General features: G+C 43.5%; 1 protein-coding gene across 1 annotated transcript in view; it reads left to right on the forward strand.

Annotated features, from left to right (window-relative positions):
* The first annotated feature begins 5,545 nt into the window (after positions 1–5,545).
* CYP27A1 (cytochrome P450 family 27 subfamily A member 1) overlaps positions 5,546–18,328 on the forward strand; it is a 37,980-nt gene continuing 25,197 nt past the window's right edge. The window contains exon 1 of the mRNA XM_012740285.3: positions 5,546–6,346. Coding sequence (XP_012595739.2) covers positions 6,083–6,346 — 264 coding nt within the window. The 5' untranslated portion in view covers positions 5,546–6,082. The remainder of the gene's footprint in view (positions 6,347–18,328) is intronic.

Genomic DNA, 18,328 nt, shown 5'->3' on the forward strand with positions numbered 1-18,328 from the left:
TGAATCTTTAAATAGAAAAAGAATACCAGCAAAACAATTAGAAAAGACAAATGATCCAACTGAAAAATAAATCAAAGGGTATGACTAAAGAATTCATAGAAGAAATAGAAATGGTCAATAAGCATATTTTTAAAAACCATCAGCCTTTGTATTTAAAAGGATTCACATTAGAGTATCAACATGATTTTTTTTAACTGTAGGTGGAAAAAGGTTTATATAAACATGGAATAATATGGAAGTGGAAGAATATGCCCTGAACTATGAACAGTACTTCATTTTGAGGGATGTAAGTGGAAAAGATACAATGGAGTATTTCACTTTGTTGCTTTATATACATTTTGCAAGATCATGGATGATTTTCTTTTTCTTTTTTTTTGTAAGAAAAAGTGATTATTGGAGTCTTAGGAATTGCAATTTGGGAGACACAGATTTGGCTAGAAGCCAAATTGTGTTTTGAGAAAGGAAAGGGAAATAGGGATTTTTAAAAGGACACTGAGGGTGATTACATAAGTGTTTTTGAAAGAATTATCACTGGTGGAGAAAACTGGCCTAATATGAGTCCATGGTTCACTGCTTTTCGCAGTTTAAGAGTTGCGTTGCTAGGCCGGGCGCTGTGGCTCACGCCTGTAATCCTAGCTCTTGGGAGGCCGAGGCGGGCGGATTGCTCAAGGTCAGGAGTTCAAAACCAGCCTGAGCAAGAGCGAGACCCCGTCTCTACTATAAATAGAAAGAGATTAATTGGCCAACTGATATATATATAAAAAAATTAGCCGGGCATGGTGGCGCATGCCTGTAGTCCCAGCTACCTGGGAGGCTGAGGCAGAAGGATCACTCCAGCCCAGGAGTTTGAGGTTGCTGTGAGCTAGGCTGACACCACGGCACTCACTCTAGCCTGGGCAACAAAGCGAGACTCTGTCTCAAAAAAAAAAAAAAAAAAAAAGAGTTGCGTTGCTGGCCAAATTCAACTGTTTTCCAAGATGTTGTAGTCATGGAGGTTTGGGCCAGCTTAAAAATTCCAGGCAAGTCCCTGTTGTGCAAGGTTGCAGGTCGTGCAGGCAGTCCTTAGAATGGCTTCCCGACTCCATTTTAGTGCTCTGAACCAGAGTGACACCATTTTGTTTATCACATTTCACTTAAGCCACCTTAGTTTATGGTGTTTTGTTATAGCAGCTCAAGCTGACTAGCACAGTGTTCCTGTCTGATGTTGGTGTACTGTGAAATGAGTTATGTTGAACAGGAGAACACCAAAGCCAAGCTGGGAGTGCCAGACCAGCTCCTGGTGACACTAAGGCCTAACTGATAAACTGATAATGACAGGACAGTTTTCACTGTTTGAGGGCTATTTCTTTCTCACGTGTTTGTGGAATTGTAAGGAGACTGGCCTAAGGGACAAATGCCAGCAGCTTGCTTTCCTTTGGAATCCTTTTGTGAGAAAAGGAAATGCTTTTTCCCCCCTCTCTGGGTTCATTTTCTTGGTATTGTATATTTTTTAACCTTTTTTAAAAAACTGGCTGCTTAACGAAGCTTTCTTGTTTCCTAATAAATACACTCAATCTACACATTTTTACCTGATAATATTTTGCCCATTCCCAACAAGATTCAATACATTGTTTCTGTTGTTGTTGTTCATTTCCAAACTGTTTATAATTTCCATTTTGATTTCCTTTTTGACCTAAAAGTCATATAGAAAGGTGTTTTTATTTACATGTAAATAGTTGGGGCCAGGGTCAGTGGCTCATGACTGTAATCCTAGCACTCTGGGAGGCTCAGGAGGGAGGATCACTTGAAGTTTGGTCAGGAGTTTGACATCAGCCTGAGCAAGAGTGAGACCCCATCTCTACTAAAAATAGAAAAAATTAGCTGGCCAACTTAAAATAGAAACAAAAAATTAGCGGGCATGGTGTCCTGCACCTGTAGTTGCAGCTACTTGGGAGGTTGAGGCAGGAGGACCACTTGAACCCAGGAGTTTGAGGTTGCTGTGAGCTAGACTGATGCCACAGCACTCTAGCCTGGGCAACAGAACAAGACTTTGTCTCAAAAAAAAAAAAGTTGGGTATTTTTGTGTTTTGAAAGGAGTCATTCTTTTGTTGTTAAATTATAATTATATAATTATAACGTTATTACATTGTGGTGAGAGTGTGTATATTCTACCTTTTAGAATTATTGAAATATTTTTGATGATCTAATACTTGTTTATTTTTCTGAATGTTCCATGTGTATTTTTGAAAAATATTTAGTCTCTGTTTATTAATTTATTAATTTTGTTTTAAAATTCTCTATAGCCTTAATTATTTTTATCTACTTGATTTGTTAAATTCTGAGACAAGCACATTCAAGTATCCCAAAAGTATTATAGATTCATGGATTTTTCAAATTTTCTTGTATTTCTAACAACTTCTGTTTTATATTTTGAGGATCTGTTGTTAGGTACATAAAGATTCATGACTATTATATATTCTTGATGGATGGTACCTTTTGTAAATTTGAAATATTTAATTGCCTTGGATTTAGTTTGATTTTAATATTTCACTTCTATTTTATCTTATTAATTAATTTATTTATTTTGGAAATAGGGTCTCGCTCTGTTGCCCAGGTTAGAGTGCAGTGGCGTCATCACAGCTCACTGCAACCTCAAACTTCTAGGCTCAGGCAATCCTCCTGCCTCAGCCTCCCCAGTAGCTAAGAGTACATTAGGCACACCCCACCACACCCGGCTAATTTTTAATTTTTTTGTGGAGATGGGGGTCTCACTATGTTGCTTAGGGTGATCTTGAACTCCTGGCCTCAGCCTCCCAAAGAACTGGGATTATAGGTGCAAGCTACTGTGCATGCCTCCTATTTTATTTTTATTGCATTTGTTTGGTATATCTTTAGTCATTCCCGTATTTTCAGTCATTCTAAGATATTTTGACTTCAAAGTGTCTCTCAGAATACCATGTAGCTGGTTTTTTATTTTACCCAACAAGAAGCAAAAATTGTTTTTATAATTTGAAGAAAACTTTAAAAATAAGTGAATAAAATAAAATGAAAACATGATGGAATTCATAGAAGAGAAATTAAAATGGCTCTTAAACATATACAAAAATGTTCAAATTTACATATAAGATGAAGGCAAATCAAAACTACATTAAAAAAAATTTCTGACCAGCCTGAGCAAGAGCAAGACCCCGTCTCTACTATAAATAGAAAGAAATTAATTAGCCAACTAATATATATAGAAAAAACTAGCCGGGCATGGTGGCGCATGCCTGTAGTCCCAGCTACTTGGGAGGCTGAAGCAGGAGGATCGCTTGAGCCCAGGAGTTTGAGGTTGCTGTGAGTGAGGCTGACGCCATGGCACTCACTCTAGCCTGGGCAACAAAGCGAGACTCTGTGTCAAAAAAAATTAATTAATTAAAAAAAAAATTCTGGCTGGTCCGAAGGTAGTGAGTTATCTCACGTGATTGTTCACAGTCAGTTACAGATTGAACTCCTTGTTCTACTACTTTCCCCCCTCCTCACTACTGCACTTGACTAGTCTTAAAAAAATTAAAAAAATTAAAAAAATAAAATAAAATAAAAATAAAATAAAAAAAAAAAATTCTTACCTATAAGATTGACAAAGATCAAAAGTTTGATACCATTATGTAGTGGAGAGTATAGGGAAACAAACTCTCAAACATGGTTCAAGGGCAGGTACTTTTAGATGTACCTGTCTTTTGAACCAGCAATTCTACTATTAGAGATTTATCGCACACACATATTTGCACATGTGCAAAATTACAAATATAGAAAGATATTTATTGCAGCATCATTTATATAGATAAAGAAAATGTTGGAAACAACATAAATGTAAATCAGTAGGATACTGATGAAATAAATTATGGTTAATCCATGCACTGGAATAATGTGTGTTTAGCTTTTTGTTTGTTTGTTTTTTGAGACAGAGTTTCGCTCTGTTGCCCGGGCTAGAGTGACAGACATGGTGTCAGCCTAGTTCACAGCAACCTCAAACTCCTGGGCTCAAGCGATCCTTCTGCCTCAGCCTCCTGGGTAATTGGGGTGTGCATCACCATGCCCGGCTAATTTTTTCTTGTCTGGATAATTTCTTTTTATTTTTAGTAGAGATGGGGTCTCGCTCTTGCTCAGGCTGGTCTTGAACTCTTGAGCTTAAATGATTCTCCCTCTTCAGCCTCCCAGAGTGCTAGGATTACAGGCATGAGCCACCATGCCCAGCCCATTTGTGGCTTTCAAAAAGAATGATACAGCTCTATACATGTTGATATACAACAACTTTCAACATACCTCGGGGCTTCGTCATTGCAAGATTAGAGTGTGTTGTTTTGAGTTATACCTCGCAAAAACTGGAAGGCAGAAATCTAGAGGTAAATTAATCATTTGGGAACACTTTCTTATTAATGACATTTCCATTTCCCATTTTCAGAAGAGGAAGCTGAAAAGCTGATAGACCCTCACGTGGCTGGGAGAAGAAAAGCTGGAGTCCATGATCTCTCATGTCTGAACTTGGGGTTGGAACCTAAAAGGATTAAGGATGGGAAATACACTAGCCCTCCAATGAATTGCAGCTCAGCTTCAAAGCATCTCACATCTCACTCCTGAAATTGCACTAAGGTGCTCCTGGATTGCTAGTGTCTTCAGGCAACTGTCAGAGATAAAATCAGGCCTTTGGTGCCTCATACCTGTAATCCCAGCACCTTGGAAGGCCAAGGTGGGAGGATCCCTGGAGGCCAGGAGTTCAAGACCAGCCCAAGCAACATAGTGAAACACTGTTCAAGGTATTAAGCTACCTGTAAACTAGCTATTTGAAAGGGACCCAAATCCTAGAAGTCCTAGGATAAGAGAAAGAATGGGGAGAAGTAATGTTTGAACAGATAATGGCAAAAAAAACTCTCCAAACTGATGAAAGACATTCAGCCACAGATTCAAGAAATTAGCAACCCTAGGATAAATAAAAAGAAATCCACACCCAGCCGCTTAGGAGTCAGTCAAGTTTGAATTTAAGGTGCTCTTTTCCCCTCTGGCTGCCTACAGATAACCCATTCTTCCAATGCTCTTAAAACCAGATTTACCATCCAGCTGGGTCCTTCATTCATGCATTGGATAATCTCTGAAGCTGTGTTTATTTTATATTTGCATGAGTCATGTATTTAACTTTTTGAAAACTATACTTTGTATATACGTGAAACAGAGGATTCATGAGACAATGCCATTTCTTCTTGCAATAAGTTTTCTGTACTATTTTATTATTTTCATTTTATTAAAAATAACTCTGGTCACAACCCACTAAATCTGGTCTCCACCTGCAGTTTAAACACCCTGCCTTAGCAGACTGGGCAGGAAAGGGCGTGTGGGGGAGAATTGCATTTAGAAAAACAAAGCAGGGGGGAGGGGGGGAAATGGGCATTTATTGAAACCTTAAAATCTGTACCCCCATAATATGCCGGAAAAAAAACAAAGCAAAACCCCCAAACCACTAATCCTTAAGTCTGTTTGTTCAGCTTCACCTTTCCAGGAATCAGATGCCTGTGGCCTCGCTCAGCCCTCGGACGCCGGGATCAGCCCGGAGGCTATCAGGAAAAGCCAGCGGGCAGTTCGGCCTCCGCCGCAGGGACGCGAGAGCCACCGGGCGGGGGCTGTGGCGCTCTCTCTCGGGTGGCGATCCGGCAGGCCGGCCGGCGGCTCCCTGGGTGAGGCCTCCGCGTCTTGGAAACCGTCTGGGCTTCCAAGAACTTCGCTGCATTCCCGCCCCCCAGAGTTCAGACAAAAAAAGTTCTTGCTAGTCCGCGGGAGCGCGGGCTGGGGCGTCGGCGGCGGCCATGGTCGGAGCGCTGTGGGTCTCCCGAAGTCACCCTGTCCATCTCCGGCCCTCCCCCGCGCCGGGGGCTTCCAGCTGGAGCAGGTGGCTCCTGTGTGTTCTTTAGACCCTGCTTTGGAGAGGGTGAGGGCCGCGTAGAAAAGTGACCAGGAAGAGGCTCCTCTGGACCCGCCCCGAGCCACCCCGGCCTTTAAACCCGCCCCTGCCCTGCTGAGCTCCCGCGCTGGTCCAGGAGCTCCGCGCTCCGACCAGAGGCGAGTGCGACCCATGGCTGCGCTGGCCTGCGCCAGGCTGAGGTGGGCGCTGCTGGGGATGCGGGCGGCCGGCCGTGGCCTCTGCCCGCGCAGGGCCAGAACCAAGGCCGCTATCCCTGCCGCCCTGCCCGCAGATCAGGCAGCCGAGGCTCCCGTAGCCAGGCCTGGCGGCAGGCGGCGACTCCGAAGCCCAGAGGAGCTTCCAAGTGTTGGGCAGCTGCGCTTCTTGTTTCAGCTGTTTGTGCAAGGCTACGCTCTGCGCCTGCACCGGCTCCAGGTAACCCAGCGTGAGCCTTGCGACCTGGAGATGGGGCTGGGCACGGGGACGGAGAGGCTGGAGGTGGAGGGGGTGTTGGACAAAAAGTGAAGGATACGGGAACTGAACTGGGGACTCACTGAGTCTATGGCTACAAATTGGATATCTGTAGGGACAATGTGCAAAGTGCAGACAGAACCCTTGGGCCCAAATGAGCAGGCCAGTGAGCGGTATGAATCAGGAGGACACCGGCAACAAGGTGACTTGGAGGCTGGACTTAAAAGTGGAGAGACGTTGGGAGAGGAGGGCGCTGTCTTGGGAAGAGAATGGCAGACGTTACAGAATCGCTCTTTAATTGTGTGGCGGTATTAGCGACCACAAACTACTTCTGGAGGAAATAACTTTGGGAGGAGTACAGAGGCCTCTTAAAAATTTGCAAGGTTTTCCCCTGGGAGCAGTGAGGGGGAACCCCAGTATTGCTTCTCAGGGAGTGAAAGCAAAATCATAGGTAGTAAGGAGAGGGTGCATTTCTGTTATGAAGGCATCAATGTCCAATCGGAAGGATTTACCCAGTGGAACACAGAGATGGGCCAGGGATAGCCCACTGCCAGCTGACAGAGGCTGGAAGAAACCCAATGTTGACCAATGTTTGTTAAGTTGGAGAGGTTTTAGGAAATGAACCAAAGGGATTCATGTGGCCTCTGTCTTTCTAATGATGCTCAACAAATATGAATGCACCTACTATGTCCTGGGCATGGTTCCAAGTGCTGGGATTCCATGAGATGAGGCTCCTACCCCTGCCCTCATGGGGCTTATATGCTCCTTTGAGGAAGATGGAGAGCAAAGAAGTGAATAGATCAATAAACAGTTAACTTTGGACAGAGGACTCTGGGGAAAGAAGCTGCTCTAAGGTTGGGGAAAGGATGGGGCTTTTGATCCATTGGTGCTCTCTGCAGGGACATTTGGCTGTCCTCTCAGTGACTGATAGGAGGAGGAGGCAGGTCTTGGGTTGGATTGGCCAACTGTCTTTAGGGCTCATGTCTGTGCTGTAGAGGAACTGTGGGGACTGGGGACAGGGCAGGCCCTTGAGAAAAGCCTTCAAGACCAGGCTAAGGGCCCAGGTTCCTCAGAGGGGCAGAGGTGGGCTCTTGAGCAGTCAGGGGGTAATGAAGATGCCTGTGAGAACCACTGTCCAGGTTGTGGCATAAGTGGTAGGAGAGGCGCAGAGGGTCTCAGGTGATGGGTGCTCGGCGTGGCAGCATGTAGGATGGAGAAGATTGGAGCCATGTTCCACAGAAAGCCAGACTGGAAGCTGAGGATGAGGGGAAAATGACTATGAGGGTGTGAAGGGCAAAACTGACCACAAGCAGGGCTGCATCCTCTGTACCTGCCCAGGTGGGACAGGGTCTCCTGGGACCTTGCCTGTTGGGTTCATGATTCTGGAGGGGCAGGTACATCTTGAGAGATGGTTTAAAAATCACTCCCTGTGGCCCTAGCTACTCTAGCCAAGAAACCAGAATCTTGTTAACTTTCCATGCTTGATTTAACCTTTACAAATGTAAGGGGCCCAGTGACTGCCCCAAGGGTGAGGACCAGAATTTTTCAGGGGGGAGATTTGCTCAGGATTATCTCTATAGTAGCAATTATCAGAGAAATTCTAGATGGCCTTAGAGGAGGAAGAGGAAGCAGGAGAAAACTAGGAATGTATGGCCTTTGAAAGGAGAGCCTAGGGCTGAGATTTAAGATAGGTTTCAGTCCTTGTATCCCAAACATCTTAGATCACATGAACTTGGATTGTCCCATGGAAAAAACATTATTAGTCCTCCCCACTACATGTGGCCGATATGAGTTAATAAAGAGTGAGTGTTGTACATCTATAAAACACAGTTAATAGCCTTATTGAGGGTAAGAGTGTGTTTCAGTGACCCACTCACTTTGTATCAGTTAGAATTTGTTTGGTGGCCACTTAGACTGGCTGAAACTATAAAGCAGCCAGCTTTATTATCTTATAGAAAGGAAAACTCCCATAGTTGAGTATCCTTTAGATGTAATTTGCTTTAGAGATTTATGAAGTTATCAAAGCAACATCTTTGTTTTTCTGCAGCTCTCTGGGCCCTCCTTCTTGTAGAAGTTGGTTGCCTGGCTTGGCCTGGGTAAACTGCCTATCCCTGAACCCATCATAGTGGCCAGCAGGAGATGGACATACCCTAATCAGCTTAGCTACATGCAGGCTCACTCCTAAAGTTGGGGTTGGGGGTCCCTCCCACCCAAATCAGGTGGCTACCACACAAAGGGGAGGAGGAATGGGTGTAGAGGCAGCCAACTACAATGTCCCCTCTACTCTCACTTGTCAAAAACTACATTAGCACACATAAAAGCAATAAAATCAGCTTAGGTTAATGGGGTAGAAACAGAAACATGTAAAAGTTGTACTACTCCATAAATGCAGTGACTTTCTCCTTCCTAATGAAAATAATGTCAAGAGTACTAGAAAAATGAAATATGAACATGTTAAATTGATACATAAATTTATATTAACTTTGCATCTTTCAAGGATGGTGATCCTGAGAATGATGTGATATCTACTGTGTAGCTCTTATTGTGGACTACCTGAATTGGTGGGCCTTCCTGTGCCCCCCAATGCCCTGTGCACATATTTGTCATTTCATGTGTCATGTTTCTTGTCATCATCTGTTTATAAGGCTTGGAGATTGTGCTGTGAAGCTCTGAGGGCTGCCTATGTTTTTCCCACCTCTGTCCCCCGCTGCACCCCCACCCCATGTCAGGCACAGTCTTAGCCACAGGGGAGGAGCTGCGCGTGGTATAGCTGGAGTGGGTTAGTTATTGAGGATGTAGGTTCCTGATAAAAGGATGGGTTCAGCCCCACACCCACCCACCACATGTTTTCTTGCCTTTCTGCCTTCCACCATGGGAGGATGCAGCAAAAAGGCTCTCTCCAGATACGAATTTCTTGACCTTGGACTTCCAGAACTATAAGAAATAAGTCTCTGTCCTTTATACATTGCCCAGCCTTAGGTATTCTGTTATAGCAGCATAAAACAAACTAAGACCAGAGATCAAACCTCCCAAGGATCATAATACTCCATCACACAGTTAGTTATCTGTTGCTGCATAACAAACTAACCCAAATCATGGTGGATTAAAACAACGAACATTTTGTTCTATTCATAATTTTGACAGTCAGGAATTTGGGCAGGACACAGTGGAAATGGCTTATTTCTGCCCCACAATGGCATAGGGCTTCAGCTTGAATGGCTGAAGATGGCTAGGATTGCTCACGTGGGACCATATGCCTGGGCCTCAAATCTGGTTTTGGCTGGCTTGTCACATCTGCTGGGGCTGGAATGGCCAAGATAGCTTCTTCGATGGCATATTTGGTGCCTGGGCTGGGTTTGGCCAGAACAGCTGATATTCTCTTCTCTCTTTATGTGGCTGCTTGGGCTTCCTTACAGCACGATAGTTGTAGGATAAGTCCAACTTCTTACCTGGTGCTGGCTTCCCCCAGATTGAATGTTCTTAGAAACAGAAAGTGAAAGTTGCCTTTTTTTTAAGGCCTGGGCCTGGAAACTGGCCCAGCATCATGTCCACTGTATTCCACTCATCAAAGCAGTTAGAGAGCCACAGAGATTCTACAGAAGACATAGACCTCACCTCTTAATGGGAGGCATGTCAAAGAATCTGTGGCCATCTTTAATCCACTAAACCCGTTTCCTGGGATTCAGGTGTTTAGGGAGAGAAATTAGTAATTACATTATTGGACTGCTTGGTGTGCCAGGACCCAGAACCGAGGAGTAGAATTTTATGGAAGGAAATTCTGTCTAGGCCTTGGAGAAACCTGATTGAATGTGCTTCTCTGGTGCCTCTCCATTAGGTTAAGTATCTCTCTCCTTTGGGTAGTTTCTTGCTGTTTGTCTCCCCTCTTATAGATTTTGTAGAGACCACATCATTCTTTTTTTTTTTTTATTTCAGCATATTATTGGAGTACAAATGTTTAGGTTACATATATTGCTCTTGCCCCCCCATACCCCCAACCCGAGTCAGAGCTTCAAGCGTGTCCATCCCCAGACGGTGCACATCACACTCGTTATGTATGTGTGTACCTGCCTCCTCCTCCTCCTCCCTCCCATCTGCCCGAGGCCCAATAAATGTTATTCCTGTATGTCCACTTAGGTGTTGATCAGTAAAACAGATTTTCTGGTGAGTACATGTGGTGCTTAAGTGAAGTGTCATGGGACACTTCACTTAATAGAATGGGTTCCAGCTCTATCCAGGAAAATACAAGAAGTGCTATATCACCATTGTTTCTTATAGCTGAATAGTACTCCATGGTATACATACACCACATTTTATTAATCCACTCATGTATTGATGGGCACTTGGGTAGTTTTGTGCTGCTATGAACATTCTAGTGCAGATGTCTTTTTTTAAAGAATGTCTTTTGTTCTTTTGGGTAGATGCCCAGTAATGGGATTGCTGGATCAAATGGTAGCTCTACTTGTATCTCTTTAAGGTATCTCCATATTGCTTTCCACAGAGGTTGTACTAGTTGGCAGTCCCACCAGCAGTGTATGAGTGTTCCTATCTCTCCGCATCTATACCAGCATTTATTGTTTTGGGACTTTTTCATAAAGGCCATTCTCACTGGAGATAAGTGATATCTCATTGTGGTTTTGATGTGCATTTCCCTGATGATTAGAAATGTTGAACATTTTTTCATATGTTTGTTGGCCATTATTCTGTCTTCTTTTGAGAAGTTTCTGTTCATGTCCTTTGCCCATTTTTTGATAAGGTTGTTTGATTTTTTCTTGCTGATTTTCCTGAGTTCTAAATAGATTCTAGTTATCAGCCCTTTATCGGATGTGTACCATGCAAATATTTTCTTCCATTCTGTAGGTTGTCTGTTTGCTCTTGTGATAGTTTCTTTGGCTGTGCAGAAGCTTTTTAATTTGATCTTGTCCTATTTATTTATTTTTGTTGCTGCTGTGATTGCCTTTGGGGTGTTTTTCATAAATTCTTTGCCTAGGCCACTGTCTAGAACAGTATTTCCAGTGTTTTACTCTAGAATTCTTGTAGTTTCATGCCTTAGGTTTAAATCTGTTATCCAACATGAGTTGATTTTTGTGAGAGGTGAAAGGTGTGGATCCTGTTTCAGTCTTCTACGTGTGAGACCATCTCATTCTGTTAACACATTCTTTCTTCAGTTTGGCTAACACCTTTGATTAGATAGATTTCTTCCCCAGCACTCATGTTGTCATCAAGCCTTCCAGAGATAATCTTTTAGTTACTGTGACTGGGCTTGAGTGTTTTCTGGTGTCATCTAGCAGACATCTGTAGGATGTCATTGAGGCTGTGGCAGAACTGGGTGCATTGCCCTGAATCCTCAGGGGTAGAAAATTTGGAACTATGTATTAAGGCCAAAAATGTATGTGATACCAATTTAGCAATTTCACTGCCTGAGTTTTATCTTACAGATAAATTCCTGTGGTCAAAGAAATTTTCAGAAATATTGAAGATAGCATCATTTGTGGTTGGGGAAGATTAGAATGACTTAAATATCACCTAGTAGTGGACTAATTAAATAATGGTACATTCATATGATGTATTTTTATGCAACCATTAAAAATATTAGGGATAGATATATTGTATTAATATGAATTGCTTGCTAAGAGATGGGAAGAAAGTAAGATGTAAAACTATGTAATATGCCATCATTTTATGGATAAAGAAAGACTATGGGGCCGGGCACAGTGGCTCATGCCTGTAATCCTAAGCACTTTGTGAGGTCAAGATCGCTTGAGCCCAGGAGTTCCAGACTAGCAAGAGCAAAAGCAAGAACCCCATCACTACAAAAAATAGAAAAAATTAGCTCATGCCTGTAGTCCTAGCTACTTGGGAAGCTAAGGCAGGAAGATTGCTCCAGCCCAGGAGTTTGAGGTTGCAATGAGCTATGATGCCACCACTGCACTCTAGTCTGAGTGACACAACAAGATTCCATCTCAAAAAAAAGAAAAAGATTAAAAATTTTTTTAAAAGAAAGAGTGTAGGGTATGTATGCATCTATATATATGTTGGTATATTCATAAAATATCTGGGAGGACACACAAAAAATTGGCGACAATAGCTGCTTCTGAAGGGGTTTTGGGCTCTGGAGGTGAGAGTTAGGAGGAAGACTTACTTTTCATTGCATACCCTTTGGAACTCTGAATTTTAACAGTGTGCATGTATTTATTACATTTTACAATTTTAAAAAACAACAACAGCAAGAGAATCACGAGCAGAAGATAAAAGGATGGCTTGCCAAATGCATCCTGTCCAACATAATATTTTGGGGTCTTTTAATACCCCTTCCTATTTTGTACCCCTCTTTGGCTCTGGGTCCTCACTTTTTTTTTTTTTTTTTTGAGACAGAGTCTCGCTTTCTTGCCTAGGCTAGAGTGAGTGCCGTGGCGTCAGCCTAGCTCACAGCAACCTCAAACTCCTGGGCTCAAGTGATCCTGCTGCCTCAGCCTCCCGAGTAGCTGGGACTACAGGCACGAGCCACCATGCCCAGCTGATTTTTATATTATATATATTAGTTGGCCAATTAATTTCTATTTTTATGGTAGAGACGAGGTCTCGCTCAGGCTGGTTTTGAACTCCTGACCTTGAGCAATCCGCCCGCCTCGGCCTCCCAGAGTGCTAGGATTACAGGCGTGAGCCACCGCGCCCGGCCTTGGGTCCTCACTTTTTTTTTTTTTTTTTTTTTTTTTTTGAGACAGTCTCGCTTTCTTGCCTAGGCTAGAGTGAGTGCCGTGGCGTCAGCCTAGCTCACAGCAACCTCAAACTCCTGGGCTCAAGTGATCCTGCTGCCTCAGCCTCCCGAGTAGCTGGGACTACAGGCACAAGCCACCATGCCCGGCTGATTTTTATATATATATATATTAGTTGGCCAATTAATTTCTTTCTGTTTTTATGGTAGAGACGGGGTCTCGCTCAGGTTGGTTTTGAACTCCTGACCTTGAGCAATCCGCCCGCCTCGGCCTCCCAGAGTGCTAGGATTACAGGCGTGAGCCACCGCGCCCGGCCGGGTCCTCACTTTTGATATCCGCCTCTACTTCCTCTCTCAGCACTGGGTCCCTAGCTGATAACCCGCTACTGACTTGTAGACAAAGGTACGCTCAGCTCCCTGAGGTTTGCCTCTGGATGTTACGGGAGTTGGGAGTGAGGGATGAGGGTGCTTGTGGTTTCCTGAGGGCATCCCAGGGAAAGTTTTCTGTGGGATCACTCTAGGATCTTCCTCTACCCTCATCCTATTGTTTCTCTAGGTTGCATTAAAACAGACATCTTTCTGATTATTAAAGTAATGGCTGCACACATTCACAAAAATGTCCTTTGCAGCTTTGTTTGTAAAATCAAAAATTCAGAAGCATGTTAAATGTCCATCACAGGGTAAAGAAATCATGATATATTCATGTAATGAAATACTTACAACAGTCATCATGAACGCGCAAGCCGTTTATGGTGGATCAATATGGATAACTCAAAAGCAGAGTTGAGCATAGAATGATATGTATGATATGATTCATATGATGTCATTTTTATAAATTAGAAACCACACAAAAATACTATAGGTTACCATGGGATACATGCCTACATTTGTATGTGTGTATTAAAATTATGTATAACATTAAAGAAGTCCACTTTCCAACAAAAAAAAAAAAAAAAAAAGAACATTAAAGAAGGCTTTGCTTCAATTTCAGGGTAGTGGTTGCTTAGCAGAGGGAGGGCGAGGGACTGGGGAAGGTTAAGAATGGGAGTTTGTATCTGACATTTTTCATTTAAAAAATCTTTGAAGCAAATATGACATATGAACATTTCTTAATTCTGAAGAGTGGGGTACATGGATGTTTGTGATGTTATTTTTTTGAATTTTCAACATCAAAATATTCATCATAAAAAATAAAAGTACTTATCATAAAAAATAAAAGTACTTCTGCTCACCTGAGGCCAAATGGTGCCCCTGGCTTGGTAAGATCTTGAGGAGATCATTAAAGACAAGGTGCCAAACAAGGAGAACCTGGGAATGCTGCTAATTATTTAGTACTTCCTGTCACTTGTGTGAGGGGGTTGGGTTGACTCCAGATGACACTTTGGCTGCACAGGGCTATAGCTGGGTTTCTCTCCACCTTTGACCCTTCTATCTGAGATCTGTCAGCACAGATAAAAGAATGGCTTGTGCCTGAAGTTAGTCTCTGCTGTTTATCCAGCTGAAGGCTGTCTGCTTTTAGGGCTGGCAAAAACAGTGCTTGGTGTTTGTGAATTCACTTTTGTCCTCAGGGCGATTAGCTTGCTGTTTTTGCACTACTGGTTGGTAAACTTAATAGGCCTCTAAATAGGAGAATAGAATATCAAAATGCAGTATCATATGGGGCGGGGGTGGATGTCAGGTGATTTTAATGTTCTGTTTTTTTTTGTTGTTGCTTTTTTTTTTTTTTTTTTTTTTTTTTTTTGAGACAGAGTCTCACTTTGTTGTCCAGGCTAGAGTGAGTGCCGTGGCGTCAGCCTAGCTCACAGCAACCTCAAACTCCTGGGCTCGAGTGATCCTCCTGCCTCAGCCTCCAGAGTAGCTGGGACTACAGGCATGCGCCACCATGCCCGGCTAATTTTTTATATATATATCAGTTGGCCAATTAATTTCTTTCTATTTATAGTAGAGACGGGGTCTCGCTCTTTGCTCAGGCTGGTTTTGAACTCCTGACCTTGAGCAATCCGCCCGCCTCGGCCTCCCAAGAGCTAGGATTACAGGCGTGAGCCACAGCGCCCGGCCTGTTGTTGCTTTTTTTAGTAACAACTTTATGGAGATCTAGTCGTATACTATACAATTCTCCCATTTAACAATTAAATGGCTTTTGGTATATTTGTAGAGTTACACAACCATCACTCTAGAAAGAAACCTGGTATCCTTTAGCAGTCACCTTCATTCCCTCATCTCCCCTGGCCTCTGGTGATCATTAATCTACTTTCTATCTCTGTGGATTTGCCTATTATGGACATTGCATACGAATGGAATCATTCAATATGTGGTCTTTGTGACAGGCTTCTTTCACTTAGCATAATGTTTGTAAGGTTCCTCAATGCCGTAGCATGTTTTGTTTTGTTTTTTGGACATCATCTCTCTGTCACCCAGGCAAGAGTGCAGTGGCATTGTCATAGCTCACTGGAATCTCCAACTTCTGGGCTCAAGCAATCCTCTTGCCTCGGCCTCCTGAATAGCTGGGACTACAGGTGTGTGCCACCACGCTCGGCTAATTTCTCTATTTTTTGTAGAGACAGGTCTCACTCTTGCTCAGGCTGGTCTCGAACTCCTGAGCTTAAGCGATCCTCCTGCCTCAGCCCCCCAGAGTGCTAGGATTACAGGCGTGAGCCTCTGTGCTCAGCCTTAATGTTGTAGCATGTATTGGTATCTCATTCCCTTTTATGGCTGAATGATAGTCTGCTGTAGAGATATACTACAATCTCTGTATTCATTCATCCATTGATGGATGGTATTTGGCTTGTTTCCACTTTTTGGCTTGGTGTAATTTTTTGAGTTTTCAAGGTGTCCTCGACTAGGAGCTGACTTTCCTAAATTTGTTTGAGTTCCCAACTCTGAAAATCTGAAGGCTGTGGCACTTCTCTGCAGCAAAAATTGAGTTTATGTCCCAATCCTATCCTATTGCATAGGATTTCAGCTCCCCTCCCTGACTTCCAGCCTGTGCACACCCCAGTTCATGACTCCTTGCCTTGATGTGGATTAGCGCCTTCCAGGCACCATACCTATAATCCACTTAATGGCTGCTGGAGCTACCTTGGGTTATCCACCCTTAACATTTGGGCTAGCCACTGTGCACCTTTGTGATGAAATATTAATAGTAATATAATTCATTTCTTAACCAATGAGGAAATAAATTTTTTTAATTTAAAATGTCAGGACTTTTGATGTAGACTCGCAGGGGTCCTCAAACTTTTTAAACAGGGGGCCAGTTCACTGTCCCTCAGACCGTTGGAGGGCTATTGGAGAGCACAGCGCACGTTCCACACATGCGCACTGTGGGCCGGGGTGAGTTGGCTGCCAAACAGGACAGGCAGCAGCTGCAAAAACACCTCGCAGGCGGGGTAAATGTCCTCGGGCCGCATGTTGCCTGCGGGCCATAGTTTGAGGACACCTGATTGTAGAGGAAGTAAATGTAAACTCACACATGCAAGATAAAGCCAAGGCCTGACAGATTCAACTAGTAAAGGTAAAATAGCCACTTTTAGATTTAGACAGTTTTTTTTTTGTTTGTTTGTTTGTTTGTTTTTTTTTTTTGAGACAGAGTCTCGCTTTGTTGCCCAGGCTAGAGTGAGTGCCGTGGCGTCAGCCTAGCTCACAGCAACCTCAAACTCCTGGGCTCGAGCGATCCTTCTGCCTCAGCCTCCCGAGTAGCTGGGACTACAGGCATGCGCCACCATGCCCGGCTAATTTTTTATATATATATATATCAGTTGGCCAATTAATTTCTTTCTATTTATAGTAGAGACGGGGTCTCGCTCTTGCTCAGGCTGGTTTTGAACTCCTGACCTTGAGCAATCCGCCCACTTCGGCCTCCCAGGAGCTAGGATTACAGGCGTGAGCCACTGCGCCTGGCCTTGTTTTGTTTTGTTTTGTTTTGTTTTGTTTTGAGACAGAGTCTCACTTTTGTTGCCCTGGCTAGAGTGAGTGCCGTGGCATCAGTCTAGCTCACAGCAACCTCAATCTCCTGGGCTCAAGCGATCCTCCTGCCTCAGCCTCCCAAGTAGCTGGGACTACAGGCATGCACCACCATGCCCGGCAAATTTTTTGTATATATATATATATATATATATATATATATTTTAGTTAGTCAATTAATTTCTTTCTATTTTTAGTAGAGACGGGGTCTCGATCAGGCTGGTTTCGAACTCCGGACCTCGAGCAATCCGCCCGCCTCGGCCTCCCAGAGTGCTAGGATAACAGGCTTGAGCCACCGTGCCCGGCCTAGACAGTTTATTAATTACATAGACAGTGAAAAGAAGAACAAGCGAAAGGTGCCAGCTTCCCAAGATCCTTGTCCCATATGACAAAAAGGACAACATCAAAATACAAGGGGACAGATGATTGCAATGAAAGATGCTGCTGAGGGGTTATATATTCTGCAGCTCTTCTGAGGGGGGTGGGGCAGAAAGCTTGTCTTTCATCAGAACCCAGGAGGGAGCCCAATGAAACATTATCTCATGACTGCCTCCCAGGTGACTTAGAAAGGTGAGTGGGAAGTGGCTTCATAACAGCCATCCATTCCTGTTCCAGGAGGATCATAGTGTTCTGCCAGAACTTATTGGCTGTGGTTCAAGTCTTTGTATGCATGGCCACGTGCAAGGTTGCCAGATTGGGGCCATTCCATTACAGCTCCACCAATTCTCAGGAGCATAGGCTACCCCTATCAGATACTCTAATTTTTTTTAGTTTGAAATATTAGGGGGTACAAATTTTTTGGGTTTTATTTATTTATTTATTTGGAGACAGGGGCTCACTCTGTTGCCCAGGGTAGAGTGCAGTGGCATCATCATAGCTTACTGCAATGTCAAACTTTCTGAGCTCAAGCAATCCTTCTGCCTCAGCCTCCCAAGTAGCTGGACTACAGGTGCACGCCACCAGTCCTGGATAATTTTTTTTCAGTATAGATGGGGTCTTGCTTTTGCTCAGGCTGGTCTCGAACTCCTGAGCTCAAGTGATTCTCTTGCCTCAGCCTCCCAGAGTGCTAGGATTACAGGTACAAGCTACCATGTCTGGCCACAAACATTTTTGTTACATGGATAGCTTTTATAATGCTTTAGTCAGGGCTGTAAGTGTGCCCATCACCCAAATAGTGTTCGTTGTACCTGTTAGGTAGGTTTTTACCCCTCCTCTCTTCCCCAGATACTTTAATTAACTTTACTGATAGAGGCTTGCACCAAATCTTTTGTCTT

This window comes from Microcebus murinus, chromosome 8, assembly GCF_040939455.1.
Source record: "Microcebus murinus isolate Inina chromosome 8, M.murinus_Inina_mat1.0, whole genome shotgun sequence".
NCBI classification, from domain to species: domain Eukaryota; kingdom Metazoa; phylum Chordata; class Mammalia; order Primates; family Cheirogaleidae; genus Microcebus; species Microcebus murinus.